This window comes from Trifolium pratense, linkage group LG1 (genome assembly GCF_020283565.1).
Source record: "Trifolium pratense cultivar HEN17-A07 linkage group LG1, ARS_RC_1.1, whole genome shotgun sequence".
Classification (NCBI taxonomy): Eukaryota; Viridiplantae; Streptophyta; class Magnoliopsida; order Fabales; family Fabaceae; genus Trifolium; species Trifolium pratense.
In genome coordinates, this window is record NC_060059.1 from 40,083,519 (window position 1) to 40,102,138 (window position 18,620).

An 18,620-nucleotide genomic window follows, 5' to 3' on the forward strand; every position below is an offset into this window, starting at 1 on the left:
CCGGTTAACATTTTCCTTTGAGTCATCATGAATGGAAAAATGGTTTGAATTCCCTTGGTTAGTGGAAACTTGCATGACAAATACTGTTAACTTTCACCAGAATTTAAAAAAAAAACAGGGCGGATTATCTGCTAGTTTTGGTTTATGACAATTTTAACTGTTATTACACTAGTGCCTTAACAGGTACTGTATTTTATATCATTCTTCATTTCATTTATACATGGACGATATGTATGTATGTATGTATGTATGTATGTATGTATGTATGTATGTATGTATGTATGTATGTATGTATGTATGTATGTATGTATGTATGTATGTATGTATGTATGTATGTATGTATGTATGTATGTATGTATGTATGTATGTATGTATGTATGTATGTATGTATGTATGTATGTATGTATGTATGTATGTATGTATGTATGTATGTATGTATGTATGTATGTATGTATGTATGTATGTATGTATGTATGTATGTATGTATGTATGTATGCAAGTTGGAGTACTTTCTCATGTTTTATATCTTGATAAGAGTTTCTTCATTAATATATTGGAGATCTATTAAAAGCATTTTAGTATTAATCAAATTGAATATGACATTCTCTGCTAAAAAGATGAGGATCACACAACAATTGGAACTTAAATGAATATGATGCAGGCCATATGCATCAACACATGGCTTTATTTATGAAGCTGTTGAAGATTACAAGAAAATGCGGAGGTATGATTTCTTGTTTCAGGAATTGCTTTAATTAATAGAATACTCTCCAAGATAGTTGTTTTAGCTAGAATATTGTCAAATTCTATCTACTACATGACTTTGTTGTACTGTTTTATATTTGTAATGAGTTAATAAATGATAAATTATTCACTTAACACTTGATTACAATGATCACACATTACAAAGGTATTTATAAGGATATTACTTGCACTGTAAGTTACTAACTAATAGCAACTAGCACAAGATTGAGGAGAAACTGAGGGAATCTTGCTGATTGGTTTTCTGTGCAAGATTAAAAGATAATGCATATGTTCAAGTTTGAGTGAGTAAAAGTCCTAACAAACCAATAGAACGTACTGAGAGTGTCACTACCTGCTAAAGATACTACGCAACCAAAACTATGAAGGAGACTCGTCAGTTCGTCACAGTTTAACCATGGCCAACCTTCCGGAATTTTTTCTCAAAGTTTTCCGGTAGATTGTTACATTCCGGATCTCTTTTTTTAAGTATTCCAGTTTTAAATTTTGACTACCGAAAAACTTTACCTGAAAAAAAAAATTAGGGGGTGAAGTCAAATGATAAAAAGGGTAAGATTGGGAAAAAAATTGTTTGTTGGGGTGAAGGTATAATAATTGGGGTGGAAGGAAATTTTTTTCAAGAAATGGTGGTGTCGATATTTTAAGGGGCCATGTTCGTCTCAATTTAATCATTTGGTGGTTGCTGATATGTTGGTGATTACTATCCCTCGCTTAATTTTGGTGTAGTTTTTACTTCTTCGGACCTAAGCCCTCTTTGCAATGAAAAAAAGAAGAAAGAAAGATGCAGTATCAAAAAATTAAATGGAATATTCATTCAGCTGTGCTATAATTTATAAACTGCTAAGCAAAAGAAAACAAAGAAAGAAAAATCGGAACGGAGCAAAAACGAAGGAAAAATTTAGCATTTCTGGGGTAATGCCATTGTTACTACTTTTTCTTTCAACATGTTAGTGTCCAAAATTCTGAATAAGTGGAGAATTTTAGGTTTACACTTTGACATTCGTATATATTGTAATGTCTCTATTAAGTAACTGAGTTGTATTCACGGAGACATTTTTTTTATACAAACGGAGACGGTTTCTTACCTTATTAATATAAAGGATTACATTAAAAAATTTAAAACAGTACATATGACCAAAGTGAAACCGAAAATAAGAGAGGTGATTTTCCTTTTTCTTGTTAGGAAGTTTGAAGTAATCGTAAATTAACAGTTGAATAAGCATATATAGTTAACATGATTGTCCATGTGTAGTTGTTTTTGTTTTATTCTTTGTTGCACCATACTAATACTAATTAACTTTGTATCCAGGTTAATCAATTTTCTCTAAGACAATGTTGGTGTTTTTGACTATTTTAGAGAGATTGGTTTCATGTCTGTTCTTGCTCCCTATGCTTGTATACTCTTGGTGTTCATTTTTAACTACTTGCACACCATGCAAGTTCATGAAATCGAGTCAGTGTTATATATATAATTGAGTATAGCTGTTTTAAAACCATAATGGACATCAATATACCTGTTCTTGTTTGAGCAACCCTTGAAACCATAATGTTTGAACAATATACTTGTCTAAAAAAATTAACAAAATGAACAATTATATGTTAAAAAAGCTGGAAAACGTGGCGATTTCCACGACCCTGCATTGCTAGAATGATTATGGTTTTAAAAAATTATACAGGACATGCAAAGAAAATTCTATTATTTTTCCTCACTTTTTTTCTTCTTTCTTTCTTTTTTTTTCAAGTAATCTAGTGGCTAGACTCACACATGTTTTTTTTTTCTTGGTTTACAATGAATTGGGAATCGAACTCAGGACCTATAGCATACTACACAAATCCCTCACCACTAGACCAAACCTAGTGACTTAGACTCTCACACATTTAAATGTGGAATCCGGGATTCAAACTCCGGCCCCTCCAATAATGTCTCTGGTAACTACTATTTGAGCTACACGTATGAGACTTCTTCTTTCTTTTCTAACGAGTTCAGTAAGCAAGAACAGGTATATTGATGACATTGAATACACAGCGTGGAAGTGGGCATCAATGGGTAGTGATGATGAGGAAAGTAAAGAGAAACATTGACCTTTTGGGATGAGGAAAGTAAAAACAGATTTAGTAGAATTGAACACTTGACTAATGAGTTTAAAAGAGCTTACTTAAACTTTATTTTATGATTACATAACCACTTACTGTATATAAATGTTGAGAACACAGAAAAGTTTAAGAAAATAATCAATGATATGTTCATAAATTATAGTTAGTCTATGCAAAGTTTACTTTCATTTTTTCTTCAATTATGAAAATGAGTCATGCATAAGCACTTATATATAAAATACATATAATTAAGCTGAATATCCTAATGCCTCCTCAATTGTGTTAAAAGGAGTTGTATTATTAAGGCTGGTTCAGTGCACTTTTTTGCAGTTATTGTTGTTGATTCAGTGCACTTATTTAGGTAAGAACAGCAAGACTAAACTAATTAGTGATCACCATCCATATTTGTTTTAAGCTTGTGAAATAAGTTTTTCATTTGTTAGCATTTTGCTATTTGTTAACCCCTTGTGTTTGATAAGACCACAATTGCGGCAAAACTCTCTTACAAATTTTAGTGTTGCTACATTCTTAGGGTTAAATTTGAACTCATGGCATCGGGTTAAGTTGGATGGTGGTTTTAGTTTGGTTTAATATAATGGATTCGATTTTCTAAAATAGCAAAAAGGAAGTGGAGAAAACATACATGCACTTTTGAGATTGTACCAGTTACAAACTACAAAGAATGCACACTAAGCCAAAATGTATACATATCGATTAGCATCAACCTTTCCTCAATTTCTCAAGAACGGATGGATGATAAAGCTATCTCATCTTGAGAGCAACTTTATTTTTTCGAAATGCATTTGCCGTTACTCACTCTTGTAAAGCTGGGGGAGTTCTGTAATAAGCTGGAACCATGGCAGGGAAAAACATCTGCCGAATTCCTTCGGCCTTAATTATGGGCAAGATGATTCCAGATGCACCCTAGGAATAGATAATTTTTGTTTTAAAGCGTTAATTTCCATGCTATTTCTTTAGACACAAAACTGAAATGAAAATAATACCATGATACTTACAGAGAGTAATCGAGCTCCGATCCACATCCGCTTAGGTGAAGGAAATGGCAATAGTAAACGGCCGACACCAAATACTGCAACAGCAAAGAAATGGAGAACCAAGCTTAAGGGTCGAGGGTTTAATCCTGAAAGTAAAGAGATCGGTCCTTCCGAGAATAGGCCTCCAAGACTTAGATAATCAAAGCAAGCTTGGCGCATTTCCTTCCTTGCTTGATCAGGGGATGCACTAAAAACCTTGTAAAGGGCTCCTGCCAATGTATTTATGGTGGATGCCACAGGCTGCAAATTGAATGACTAGCATTAGCATTTTAAATTTTAAGCTCTAGAAACGACAAGTGAAGTAAAGATTAGTGCATTGAAAGATATTCTGCTCCATCTTATTAATTAGATGACCGGTGAATCTAAATAGCTTTGTGACTACTTATTTATTTGTGTTTGAAATTTAACCAAAACCAAAAAAGACATACACATTACCTTACGCAACGTATAGAAGGACTCAAGGTATTTGCAAAGTGTGGGAGCATCATTCAGGTCACGCATAGGCCTGAGAAGATTTCTCAACACCACAATATCAGACAATGCTACAGTCATTCCTCCCCCTGTTAGTGGATGACGCATGTTGAATGCATCTCCCATCAGTACCGCTCCAGGAGTAGGACGAGGATCTGCTGGCATACTTCTGTTCGGCATTGTCCTTATGTTGCCTTTGTCCACTGCAGCTATGAATGCGTCATATAGCTCAGGGGGGACCTGCAATCATTTGCAACTTAATGTGAACTAAATTCTACTACTCTGAAACAAAAGGGTAACCACATGCCAAGACTAAAAAGGAAATTATAGAACTTGGAGAATGATTGGTACCTGCGGAGCAACTGTTGTCTTTAGATACTTTGTCATATCACCGTTTGAAATAGAGGGAACCTTCTGACCAGGTACATCAACCAGACAACGAACCTCTGAACTACTTATAGGATAGAAAAGAATTGGCGAAGGATCTCCAAGTATGACGTGGCCGTGATTCGCACATGGAAGTTCACAGTTCTCTAAAACTAAGCCAACAAAACAAGAGGGATTATCTACCTGCAAACAAAGCAATATAGAATATTAATATAGAATTCTAGACTGCTCCTTTTATCCATGACTAAGAGTCTTTAGTGAATTAGTAAGAAAACTCTGAACCAGCAGCTTTTGTAAACCAAAATAACAAGTCTGAATGAATTACAGCAATGTTTGTTTAGTAGTTGTCGCTTGTTTCATATAAAGAAGTTGACAACATGACAGTGGAAATTCCATTACAGAATCATACTGAAAGGAATTCTCACCTTAGGGTTGCAAAGAGATCGACGCAAGTTTGAGAAACAGCCATCACAAACAATGGTAAGAGGAGCATATGCTGTCAATTCCTGACCATCTTTATTCTTGTATTGCACGCCTTTGATTGTCCCCTTCTCTTCAAGTAGGGAAATGACTGTTCCTTGCTCCAAATTTACACTGCAAATATTGAAAAAGGAAAAACGTCATTTAAATGAGCTAACAGGAAGATACCTTCAGCTCAATTGAAGCATAAAAAACTACATCCAAAATTCTCAAAAATCATTTCCGGTCATATTATGAGAACTTATATCAATTGGCCGTCCTTAGGAAGATATGACCAAATACTAGGAGACACAAGCTAATAGCAGAACAACTTTCACTAGAACTAATTTGGTTCGGGTAACATGATTAAAATATCAACCAATTCAAGGTTAAATCTATGTGGATAATAGAAACTGAGGTTAAATTTTTTTAGTACAAAGATTAAGTCCTAAATGTTGAAAAGAATCATAGGAAGTTCCAACAATCTGTCTGGCAAGTCAATTTGTATATATGACAAACAAAAGCTAGTAAAGGAAGGATACACCACACAAGCATATATTATACATCCACAAACGAAGAAATAAGTACTTGGGAAGGGATGCAGCCTTCTCTCGCATCCTCTGAATAAAACGGCCATTGTGAAAGCTTCTGCCAGAGACATCCGAGTGAAACTTTTCCAAGGGATAAGAGAGACGAGTATGTTTTCCATCCTTGAAAAGAGCATAACCAAACACTTTCTGAGCATCAATATTGTTGACACAATCTGCAGTTAAACACAAAACAGATCATTTGGCAGGAAGATCTAAACAATTTCCCCGAGTATTTCCAGCATTCATGATCAACCACAACCTAAAAGTTCAATAATTTGAGGTTTACACTACCTTCAAGCCCGAGTTCAACTAATTTGAGATAGCCACCAGGTTGTAGCAATTCTCCAACAATTCTATCAGGCTCACTCAGATCTCTTTCAATAACATGCACTCGACGTCCATCCTATATGACATAATATTTTATACAGTCAATACACATCTGTATTCTTTGAAGCAAAACAATACTCAACCTAAATATATTAACACAAATCGTAAGATTTAACTCCCAAAAAACTATGTATGTCCTGAATCCAACTGATCAACAACACAACACAAACAACATATGTTACTGGCAGAATAGAAGATCAACCGGTGAAAGGTATAGGACGCAAAACCCAGAACAAATTTTGATTCTCTGTTGTGGTCATATTGCAGGTATTATAACCTAAAAGTGACAAACAAGTTTTGATTGACTTATTTTAGCTTATTTACTTGCATAAGCACTTGTGAGACCGATTGGGAGAACTTATGAAAACGGCTTATGACATGTACATAAGTTGTGTTGTTTTAAGCTTATTTCCATCAGTTCTCGGAGATAGCTTATGAAAACAGCTTAAAGCTTATATTGAAACAATTTACTTTATTCTATTATAATGGCTTATTCTATCTTTTGTTATAGAAGGTCATGCTTGGATAAACAGCTTATTTGCAGCTTATAGCGCAAGTGCTTGTCATGATAAGCGATTATGTATAAGCTTAAATATGCTACAAGTTATTTTCATAAGCTATGTATTGGAAAACTTACGAAAATAAGCTGAAAAAAACATAAAAATTGTCATAAGTTGTTTTCATAAGTTCTCTCGAACAGTCTCACCAAACTTATGTCAGTATACAAGTTCAAATAAGTCAATCCAAACATGATACATGTTGAAAATAAGCACATATGATATAACCGCTTAATTAAGTTGTTGATGATACATATTGAAAATCTGCTTAGTTGTTCAATTGCATAACCACCACACCACAAGCATGTGGTCACAGCGAACGCCAAATTATCAAGTCGTCATTTTAATTCAAAACAATTACAGAGAGAGAGAGACAAAACACTATTTTGTTTTCTCATTGGTAAAACAACTCTTTCATCACGCATTTTTCATCTCAAATAGATTCAAAATTTCCAAAAAAGAAATAGCGAATCATTTCCATTTTTGCTATATCAACTTTCTCTATTAACAGATAATATTCCTCGTCATTTCAAAAAATCTCAATCATATAAAAACAACGTCATATTCAATTCATACACAATTCCAAAATAATGGATAAAATTATAATACCTTTCCGAGAGTATGAGCCAAAGCAGCACCAGCAACACCAGCTCCAACAATTATAACATCAGCGTCACCGTTAAGTTTCTCCGATTTGATTTCTCCAGCATCAGTACTTTTCACGCTATCCACACGCTGATTCACCTTCTCCTTCCCATCGTAAATCAAACTGTATAACGCAAACAGACTCAAAACGGAGCTTAAAATCCAACCGAGTAAATACAGATCCATCAATCCGATAACCGAATCAGAGAAACCTCGCCGGAAAAACAAACGGCGACGGTTACGGTTACGGAGGAGGAGGAGAAAGAGGTGTTGGTTATTTTCGTTAAAGTTTCTATCTCTCTCTGCCAAGGTGGCAGAGGAAGAGAAATGAACGGGTTTGGTTGATGTAACAGAAAATGAAGGGAAGGAGTGCGCATTTTATAGTGCATGTGAGATGCGAGATTCATTGTTTACTACGCGGCTACGGACGCATCAACATATCAACATGAGCTGTATTTGAAAAAAATGAATATGAATATTAAAAAATAACTTTACACTCTCATGCAATAACAATTATATATTTGGTAAAATTATTCCACTCTAAGTGAGTCATTGAATTCAAATGATTAATGAGTTTTATCGGAAAAAATAGATGTTCAGAGAGTCTGAGTTCAATTTTTGGATAGAAATTTTTTTCGATTAAACTTTACTTATCTTGCAGTCAAACTCCAAATTACTATTGTGTCTGTTCCTCTGAGAACTAGAGGATTAATACCAAATAAAATTTTAAAAATAATTATTCCTATTCTATATGGTTATACACACATGATGCATGAAATGTAAGTATTATATTAGACACTTGACACAAACATGGTGGATAAGTAGTCATTTATATTATAACGAATACGAATTTTACAAAATTTCTCGTTGGATTGAAAGTTTATATCATATAGATCATCCATAAAAAATTTGAAAACCATTTGATATGTTATTGAGACTCATCAAAATTAACGGTATTCAATAAAAACTCATAAACTGTTAATTTTGATGACTCTAAATAACATATCAAATGATTTTCAAATTTTTTTATGTTTGATCTAGATGGTATAAACTTTCAATCCAATGGTGAATTTTTAAAAATTCGTATTCATTATAATATAAATGACAACTTGTGCACCATGCATAACATAAAGAGCTTGTGCATGGTAGACTTGTCCTATCTCTCTCGATATATTATATTAAATACAAATAATAAGTGATATGTTGCATGTATTGGGATCACGCTATTGTAGTCGAAGCACACAGTTACATGATGAAACATATATTTTAGCTATCCATTTTAAATTGGTCGGTTCATATTACATCTTAATAAAATCAGTATAAAATAATATCAACAATTAATTTTAGATCGAACGATCCTAATTTAAAACAACGTGAAAACTGTGTGAATAATTACCGCATCAAATCCTGTTCCGATGTGTTGCATGACTCAAAACTCCACCATATCACGAGTTAAACATCTAGTTAAACTCACAATGGTCGTATGTCTTGCGTTGTGTTGTGACTATCCGATGCAGGCATGCAGCTATATCGAGAGATATTGACTCATATAGTATTCCTTTTCTTGATTATATCTGTTATACACTGACCCGTTATATTCTTGTTGCTTACTTTAGTTGAAAAAGACCCCAAGAAAATTAAGATTACATTTTCTGCCGTACGATCAACGGCTATCTTTTATTATTTTCCCCCTAATTAAAAAACTCGGTGTACATTATGAGTTTATGACTTTATTTGATGATTTTTAGTGGTGAGATAAAATGAGAGGATAATTTATCTTGCTTTTTTAAATTACAAACATTACAAGATGTTTTTAAAATGATTTAAGTGTGATTGATGTATTATATTATGAAAAATGTTAAACAGTGTCTCGAACATTAGTTAAGTCATGTAACATATTATGACTCAAAAAAGAACATCCCATATTCCATAGCATCCACACAAAAGTTAGCTTCACAATAAGAATGTCGAACAACAATTTTCCACTCAATAACAATAAGCTTTATAATAATTTATGGCTTTACCATTAAATCATTTGACTTTATTGATAAATAATTTATCGCTAACCATAAAAAAAAAATATTCCTACCACACTTTTTTCCCCACATAATTTAAACTTAGTATCTTATTTAAAAGCTATGAGTTCAATTTTACTCTAAATATCAATGTAAATTGATACTTTGGTCATAAAAATACATATGTAATATTTTTTATTTATTTTATAACACAATATTTAACCTTAGAGTCTTGCTAACAGCTATCTTAAGAATATCAGTTGATGATTTTTTAAAAGAAAACTTTATTTTGAAAATACAAATGATTATTTTTTATCAATATAATAATTATACTTTCTTTTTTTTTTTTATAAAAAAGTTACTTCTTGATGAAGAAAAAAGGGCTGCTGCTAATCTGCGCCGTCTGGGTGTTGGACGATGGACCCAACTCTCACGTTGCATTGACTCTCAAGTCCATCCTCCCAAGTTTCCAGTCAGTCATCCACACTATTCCAATTTGCCATAAGTGTTTTGGGTATTAATCTTTCCATTAGGAGAAGTATTTTTTTAAAATCAAATTAGGAGAAGTAATTTTAGTAATTTAAAGTTCGACTTTGAGTAAATAAATTATGATTAATAATTCAAAAATTGAATTCAGATTCTTTTAGATGATTTATTGTAAAAAGAATTTATTAATCATTCTCAAGTTGGTTGGGACATTGCGTGTAAAAATGCAGGAATCGTGGTTTGAACTCACTACTTCACTTTAAAAAAATGAAATTGTAGTCATTAGGCAACTTGATAAAAAAAAACTTATTAATCAAACTCCATAATATCAATTGCTACAGGAATACCGTGTAATTGACCGGAGCCTATTTGAACCGTCTCTAGTAATCCCGTCTGTTCTTGATAAGAATCCAGACAATAAGGGTCCTATTCGGAATGAAATTAAATGGGACCCAAAGAGTTACACTAAATGGTGCTCCGAGGCAATAATTAAAGAAATAAAAATAAAAACAAAATAAATAGAAAAGTTTTTTTTTTTCAAAGTTTAAAGGCAATGAATGAATGCACTACTTTTAAAATGACATTATATTAAGACTTTTGTTTCATTAACTAATGCATTAGATGTATAGTTTAAGTAACATTAAACCGTTTAATAATATTTTAACGAATATAAATTTAACGAAATTCACCGTTAAATTGAAAATTTATATTATTGTAATCATCCATGAAAAAAAATGCATAAATTTAAAATCATTTAATATGTCACGGTTCGACAAAATTAACAATTTATATACTATTTTATTCGAATATGTTAAATCTCTCATGCCAACTGTATCTTGGAGCATATCTCTCAGCTCAATCCTTTTGGAAACTAATGAACTTTCTAAAACATCCAAATCAAGTCAATTGTTCCTTCTATTTTTTATGACCAATGAAATTGATCAAGATAAGACAAGATTACTTAAAAGGTAGGGTCGGGGGTTGCAATTGACTAGATTGTTATGTTCTCCATCCACGCGTTCTGCGTGCTAAGCATGGCTATTTTTATAACGTTTTTTCTTTGCTCGCGTTTCAATTGTTTGTTTGTTAATGCTGGATATAAATATAAGCAAAAAAAAAAATTATTTTAAATTTTGGTTACTATTATAAGTAAAAGTTAATTATTTTTAAATTAATTAATACTATTATTCCTAATATATCTTTATTTAATTTTATTTTATTTTAGGCATTTATTTCACTTTACATTTTTCAAAATGGGTAATATAGTAAACTTAACTCATGTTTTGCATTAAATCAAGAAAATTAATTACACTTAACAAAATTTCTTAAACACCGCGTAAACAATTTTTTTTACTTATATATTTGTGTCCGGAATGAGTATATATTATCTTTTACTATTATTGAGTCAATACAAGTATTAGATTTATTTACAACATAAGAATTGTTATATTTGCATTTTATCTCAATAATCGTCACTTTAAAATATTGATGTAACAATTATCACCCACTAAATATATTCTTGTTTTTTTTTTTTTTTTTTTGAAACATTGTTTATTAAATCACTTAACTACTCTACAAACTACAATTAATAATTACTGTATTAAATTTCACTTCATTTAACTACTCTACAAACTACAGTTAATAATGGTGTCTTTTTTTTTTTTTTACACATTAATAATGGTGTCAACAACTCTAAAAATATGGAGTAAGATAAATCAAAATATTGGACAAAAGTGATGAATGAACTTCTAGAATAAATCTTTTCGAAGAATACAAGTTCGATTCTTAGTGAAAATAATTTTTTATCAGACTTTACTTAGTTTGCAATCGAACTCTGGTTGAACCCAACTCTAGAATGAAATTGTAATATATACACTAAACATTTTTCTATGTTTAGTTTTGGGTCGGTCAGGTTTGGTCCATACGGTTTTGGATTTATAAAAATTGGACTGACCATGTAAACTTATTCAATGGTGGAATCAGAAAAATTATAAAACTTTAGCAAAATCTCAATGTTGCATCGAAAATTTTCAATTTTGAAAAAAAAAAAAAAACTCAATTTTGTTTTAAATTAACTAACACCTAAAATTTCAGTTTTACCCTAAACTAACGTCTAAAAATCTCAGTTTTTTTTACCTGAGTCTGGGCAAGTGCCCGAACTAGTCGGGGAGTACGTAGATCCGTCCATGAACTCATTAGGACATGAATGTTTTCACCCCTGACCCGATCCAACTATGAAGACTTGACTTGCTGTTCAAATGATGGTTCTAATTTACGTGGGTTCGGTCACTTAGATTTATTTTGCTCAACTCTAATGAGACTTCATATATAATTTTTTTTGTTAGCATGATATTGGTACGAAGTTTTCACCGTTGTCAGTAAGATTAATTTTTGTCAGGAAACTTATGGGACACATAAAGTAAGTTCTCTCATCCCAGCCAAAATTTCTCCATACACATGAGTCAGGAATCGAACCTCTAACCTCATGCTTAAGATGACCAAAACTCTTACACTTGTATCAAATCTTGGTAACTTCATATACAATGTTAATATTGGATAATAACATAAAAACCAAAGACTAAAAATTTAAACTAAATAATTAACAATTAATATAAAAGACAAACAAATATAAAACTTTAGTTCTAACTTAATTAAATTATCTAAATCTAATTATCTAGTCTAGTCAAGTAGTACTAATAACAAGCATAACCGATATTTGCAAGCAAACCAAAACCAAGGATGACAAATCAATGTGCTGCATATATACATGATTTCATGTAACTCCAAGTTCTACTATTAATTTCCTTCGATAAGGACAGTATTCAATTTTATAATAAAATTTGAAGTTTGCTACTAGCTAATGGAATCTTGGACGTTCAACGTAAATAACAAGCCAGCGTATTTATTTATGTATAAATGATGATAGAATATGGATGTCTGGTAGTAAACTACGAATAATTAACTTACAAAGTTACAACCAGATGATAGAATAATTATACTCCATATATGAATTGAAGTAGTATAATAGTACACTAATAATGGTATAATATTTTATAAGTTTTGTTTATCATTTGTTAAGAAAACACAGCTTATTGCTAGCTAGCTAGCTAGTTTGGCGTATATGTTTATCAGTTTATGTATAAATGATGATAGAAAATAGGGATATATATAGTAGTAAATTAAGAATAATAACTTGATAAAGCATATATAAAAAACTAGCTAGCTATGAACAACTTATAAACTAGTATTCAACTGATAAACTTATATAACACAGCTTATTGTTGTTCAAAAAAATATACTACCTCCCTTCCTAATTATAAGATCATGTTTAACAAAAATGTACTACTATTCATTTATTTTGTTTTTACCGTATTTTTTTAATAATATATAAATGTAAATATTAATATATAAGGTATTGTTCAATTTATTTTGATGAGTATTTTTAAAATATTAAATTTTTATAATTTTTACTAACAGACAATTAAAGATATCAGTGATCAAATTTGTACATTGACATACGCGCAGTGGTCAAACAAAGTCTTATAATTAAGGACAGATGTAGTATATTTCTCAAATAAACACACTGAGAGAAGAAATATAGTGACTCAGATTCCAACATAAAATGTTCCCACAAGAATAATGCTAGCAACACACTCTTTAACAAACACACTCCAACACACTCTCTTTTATTGGTTGAAATTTACTTGGGTCTCATAAAAAAATGTGGACCCATATAACTTTTATGAGACCCATATAAATTTTAACCAATAGAGAGAGTGTGTGTTAGAGTGTGTGTTAGAGTGTGTTTATTAAAGAGTGTGTTGCTAGCACTCCTCTGTTCCCACAATTAATAAGACCTCATTTTTAATTTCAGAGATATATTATTTGAACACAAATTTATAAACACATATACGACACACATGTATTTGGCTGTGTGTGGTGGTCAAAGTTCAACTGTTCAAGACGCCAAGTACTAGTAGTAGACATCAAAAGTCAAAACTCAAAAGCGCGAAAGCATATTTTTGTAACAAAAAAAAAAAAAAAAAGCTCAAAAGCGCGGTGGAGCGGGAATCGATTCTGGTTTCATATAAGTTGAAGCTATAAGCTATGGATTTTGGATGCAAAGACGTTAGCGTTTGGAAAGAAGCACTTTCTACTTACACATCACAAATACAATCACTTTCTCTAACCAAAAACAAACCCAATTTAGTTTCTCTCAACCAATTTTACTGCAATGAACTCCCTTCACTTCTTCACCAACGAAACCCTAACCCTTTCATCACCACCGAAGAACTTTCCAAACTCATGCAATGGAAACTCACCCGTGGTAAATGGAGGTAGCTTAATTAAATTAATCAATAATCACCGCTTAATCATCATCATCATTAATTACCTATTTTATTTTATTATTGCATTTTTTTTTTTTTTTTTTTGTTTATGCTTTTTAGGCCGCGTTTGTTGGATTTTGTTTCTTCGCTAGATGAAGACGTAGTGAAAAGTGCTTCTGAGAAGGCTTTTGAGAGTCTTCCTGATATATCAAAAGCGATTACTGAGTTAAGTTCGTTGAAGGGAGTTGGTCCTGCCACTGCTTCTGCTGTTTTGGCTGCTTTTGCTCCTGACTTAACTCCTTTCATGTCTGATGAGGTCTATTTTTCTTCAATTTTGTTTAGTATTATGTTTGTTTTGAGTAATTCAGCATTTTAGTATTGAAATTCTAAGGCTGAGATAATTTAGTAACTTAAATTTGCGAAATAATAACTTATTCTATTAAATTAAAGATTGTAGTTAGTTAAGTTCTTTTTTCGAATTTAGCATCACACTTTTAGAGGTTCTTTGATCGATGTTTTCTAAAGAGACATGTCCTTGTGAATGGACTAAGGGCTCATGACATGTTCATAAGTTGTTTTCAACTTATTTTCATAAACTTTCCAGGATAATAGCTTATATGAAAATAGATTACCTTTATTTTATCTTTTGTTATGGAAATAGCTTACGGTAAGTTGCAAATAAAGGTTTTTATTCAAACAGTGCCTAAATCAACTGTGTATGGCTAATTTAAGGGACTAAATTGTCATTTCGTGAATTTGAAGTACTAAATTGTTCGGTCCTTGAAATTTCGAGGATTAAACTGCTGCTTTTATTTATCTTTTTGAGTAAGTATTTCTTAGAATAAGGCCCTAAATGGTCATGAGGGAGTGCCTGAAAAAATGAAAAGTATCAGTTAGTGCTCAAAGGTTTTAAATGTAATGTAAGTTGAAAACTGAAACATCCCTTAAAACTATACTGAAATATCATAAACACTTGAAGTTGTGACTATTTGTGAGAACTTATAAAAACAGCTCATGACATGTTCATAAGTTGTTTTTAACTTATTTTCATAAACTCTCTAGGAATACCTTTATTTTATCTTTTGTTATGGAAATTAAGTTGTTTATTCAAACAAGGCCTAAATCAATTGTGTATGGCTAATTTCAGGGAGTTTGGAGTACTAAATTGTTCGATGCTTACAATTTTGAGGATCAAAATGATTATTTATTCTATGTTTTTCAGTAAATATTTCTCAGAATAAGGCCCTAACTGATCATTAAGGAAGGAGTGGCTGAAAAATTGGAAGTATCAGTTAGTGCTCAAAGGTTTTAAATGTAGGTTGAAAAATTGTGCCTAACGAGAACTGAAACATCCCTTAAAAGTCAAAACTATACTGAAACATCATTAAGGAGTGTCTAAAAAATGATAAGTACTGGAACAATTAGTGCTCAAAAGTTTTACATGTAGTTTGAAATTGTGCCTACTGAGAAATTAAACATTCCTAAAAACTATACTGAAAAGACTATTTTCACCGCCATTTTTAAAGACTAAATTATGTATTTTCCATATAGATCTGTCTTTTGACTTTTGTCAAAAATAATAATATAAAACCGTGTATTTTTTCCAAGTATCAGTTTGAGGCTTTGAGCCGTTACTCTGTTTTTTTTTTTTTTTTTTTTTTTTTTGTAGTTGGGTAAGATTTGTCCTTAACAAACTGGGGGGCAGGACTCTTATATTATTACTATTGTTGCTATTATTTATTACTTGCCATTTATTTTGGTTTTTCTTGTGATTTTGTGATCATTGGCCGCACTGCAATGCAGGCTATGCAAGCTGCTCTTGGAAACTCTAAAGATTATACGCTTAAGCAGTATCTAATATTTGCCAATAAACTGCAGGAGAAAGCAAAGGTACTATTATTTTATGTCTTTTTAATTTGAAAGTATTCATGCTTGGTGTTTTGAATTTTGTTATAACAATATAGATTGATTCATTTATGGTTATATATTGAACTCATACGTGATTCCATAATTATGTTGACAGAAACAACTTTATCCATATAATTAAAATAACTACTCTTCCTTACGAATTTCCTATTGATGCTTGTTGCATTATCTCTCACTTTCTATTTTGGTTTTAATTCGGGCATCAATTCGGGTGGCAGAGAAACAATCATGTGTTGTTAAGCGTGACCATTTTCTGCTATACAATTAGTGACATTAATATATGAAGTCTGTAACTGTACCGTGTGCGTGTTACAAATTTAGCTGCGTTAATTTCATGAATTTGGTTTGAAAATGATTTACAGGAACTAAGTTCAGAAGAGGCCTCATTTACTCCATCTGATGTAGAAAGGGCTTTGTGGAGTTGTGCTATAGGGAAGTCATCAGCACCTCAATCAAATAAAGACCCCAAGACCAATCCAAGCAAGAGCTCTAAAAGAAAGAGAAAACCATGACACATATAAGTAGAGCAGTTAATTACTTGAATCACAAGTAATGTCTGTCCTTTTTATGCTATGCTAGTCCCCTTTATTTTGTTGTCATAAGTGCCAACATTCCTTTCTTGAAAGTGGGCTTGTGATGTAACTTAGATGCTTGCATGAACTTCATCTTGTTGATGTTAACACAACATAGCTTATCAATAATTTCTAAATTGTGCTGGATAGTTCTTCCTGTCATTATTATAAGAAAAAATAGATTTTTGTAGCGATTAATAAATTTAGTTGAGTACAATTAATTTTCTAGATTCATGTAAGTGTCATTTTTTATATTCAGTGGAAATAAAAACTTACCGACATTGTACCCAAAAAAAAACAAAATTCCAAGAAGACTTCTTTTTTCAATTTGTGATTCTACTTGTCCGGGTCATGCCGATGAATACATGCTTAATACATTTGATACTCATCCCATCTCTTACATAAAATAATCAAATTTTTGGTTACCATACATGAAGTTTCCACAATTGTTTGTTGACTAATTTTTGTTTGAAACATGTGAGATACACAAGATGAGTTCTATTCTCTCAACCGATTTTTTCCATATGTAAGAATAAAAATTAAAGTTGTGAACATTTGATTAAAATGTCCAAATTCTACACCATTTGAATCGATAGCATTGTGGCATTATAAATTGCAAGCCACAAAATTCCACACAACATAAACACAACCGAAACCAATTGGAAAAAACTGATATATCATAATCAATCATAAGAACATGGCCTCACATTGAGGATGATATAACATTAATAATCATCAAAATATACCCTAACATGTATCCTAATTAGTAATGACCCCTAATTTCAAAGACATAAAAAGTCCTAGTAACTCTTAGGATACCGTTCCATTCATGATGTGTGCCATCACCTTCCTTGCAAGGGGTCGAGCTACGTCAAAGGAGGCATCCTGTTGTGGAATCTAAGGAATAAAGCGAGGAAAGGAGCAAAAAAGAATTCTTTGGTAGTGTCCATAGACGGGTCAATCCAACGGAAGATACGAGGCATCGTCAAATTGGTGAGGATTGCTTCGCATATATACTGAAATAACACCATTTTATGATCCTCCACTGTTGAGGATGCATCAAACCAACCAAAACGGTGAGCAAAGATGATGGTTAAGACCGTAGGAGTGAGAATGCTTTTGGTGACGTTGATGGATGGATGGATCCAATGGATGAACCGATCAAAGTACTTATGAATAAAGAGCACGAGACATGTACAAAAGATTAATTCTGTTTCAATAATCATTGGATGATATGCATAGACCCAATCCATTAAAGGAGGAATGCAGACATCAAAAAAGATTGTGTAGCATATGTGACAAAATAATTCCACGATCAACATTGTTTTTGTAAGCAAAAGAGAATATAATTAGTCGTATTAAAATTAATATTATTAAATAAATACATAAAAAAATAATTATACTTGTAGTCTCTCAAGTATCATGATGAGTGTGCGAATTTGGAATGAGTTTAGATTTGAGGCAGAAAACACAGGAAGTTAAAGAGAACTGGTGAAGGCGGAATAGACAGACTTACCTTGTGAACGAGAGATATACAAAACCCTTCTTTCAACTTTGGTTCACTAATAACTTTTTTTTTTTTTATTTTGATATTGGGTTCACTAATAACTTTGGTGAGTGAATGTGTGTATGTAACTATATATAGGATCAAATGATTAAGGTGTTTAAAGTCAAAATTAATTTTACACCAAATCTCTTGGTCAATTTTTTTTTACACCAAATCTTATGTAATTTGTCTCACAAATCTTCTTTTTTGGATTAATTTGTAACGCAAATCCTTAGCACAAAAGAATAGGGTAAGCGGATCAGAAAAATCCAATTGAACTGACGATCAAAATCAATGCAAACCAAAAAATAAACCGATATTTATGGTTCGGATTAAAAAC

At 31.8% G+C, this 18,620-nt stretch overlaps 2 protein-coding genes across 2 annotated transcripts; one reads left to right on the plus strand and one right to left on the minus strand.

Annotated features, from left to right (window-relative positions):
• Positions 1-3,485: 3,485 nt before the first annotated feature.
• On the minus strand, positions 3,486-7,836 carry LOC123917289 (squalene monooxygenase SE1-like). Its single transcript, XM_045968972.1, has 8 exons — positions 7,372-7,836; positions 6,110-6,221; positions 5,817-5,991; positions 5,195-5,363; positions 4,734-4,952; positions 4,347-4,622; positions 3,873-4,151; positions 3,486-3,780 (listed from the first exon to the last, which is right to left on the minus strand). Exons 1-8 carry the CDS (start codon positions 7,591-7,593, stop codon positions 3,670-3,672), a joined length of 1,563 nt encoding a protein of 520 aa, XP_045824928.1. The 5' UTR covers positions 7,594-7,836; the 3' UTR covers positions 3,486-3,669.
• A 6,070-nt stretch (positions 7,837-13,906) lies between these two features.
• On the plus strand, positions 13,907-16,883 carry LOC123917294. Its single transcript, XM_045968985.1, has 4 exons — positions 13,907-14,245; positions 14,357-14,552; positions 16,040-16,126; positions 16,525-16,883. Exons 1-4 carry the CDS (start codon positions 14,016-14,018, stop codon positions 16,672-16,674), a joined length of 663 nt encoding a protein of 220 aa, XP_045824941.1. The 5' UTR covers positions 13,907-14,015; the 3' UTR covers positions 16,675-16,883.
• The last annotated feature ends 1,737 nt before the right edge of the window (positions 16,884-18,620 follow it).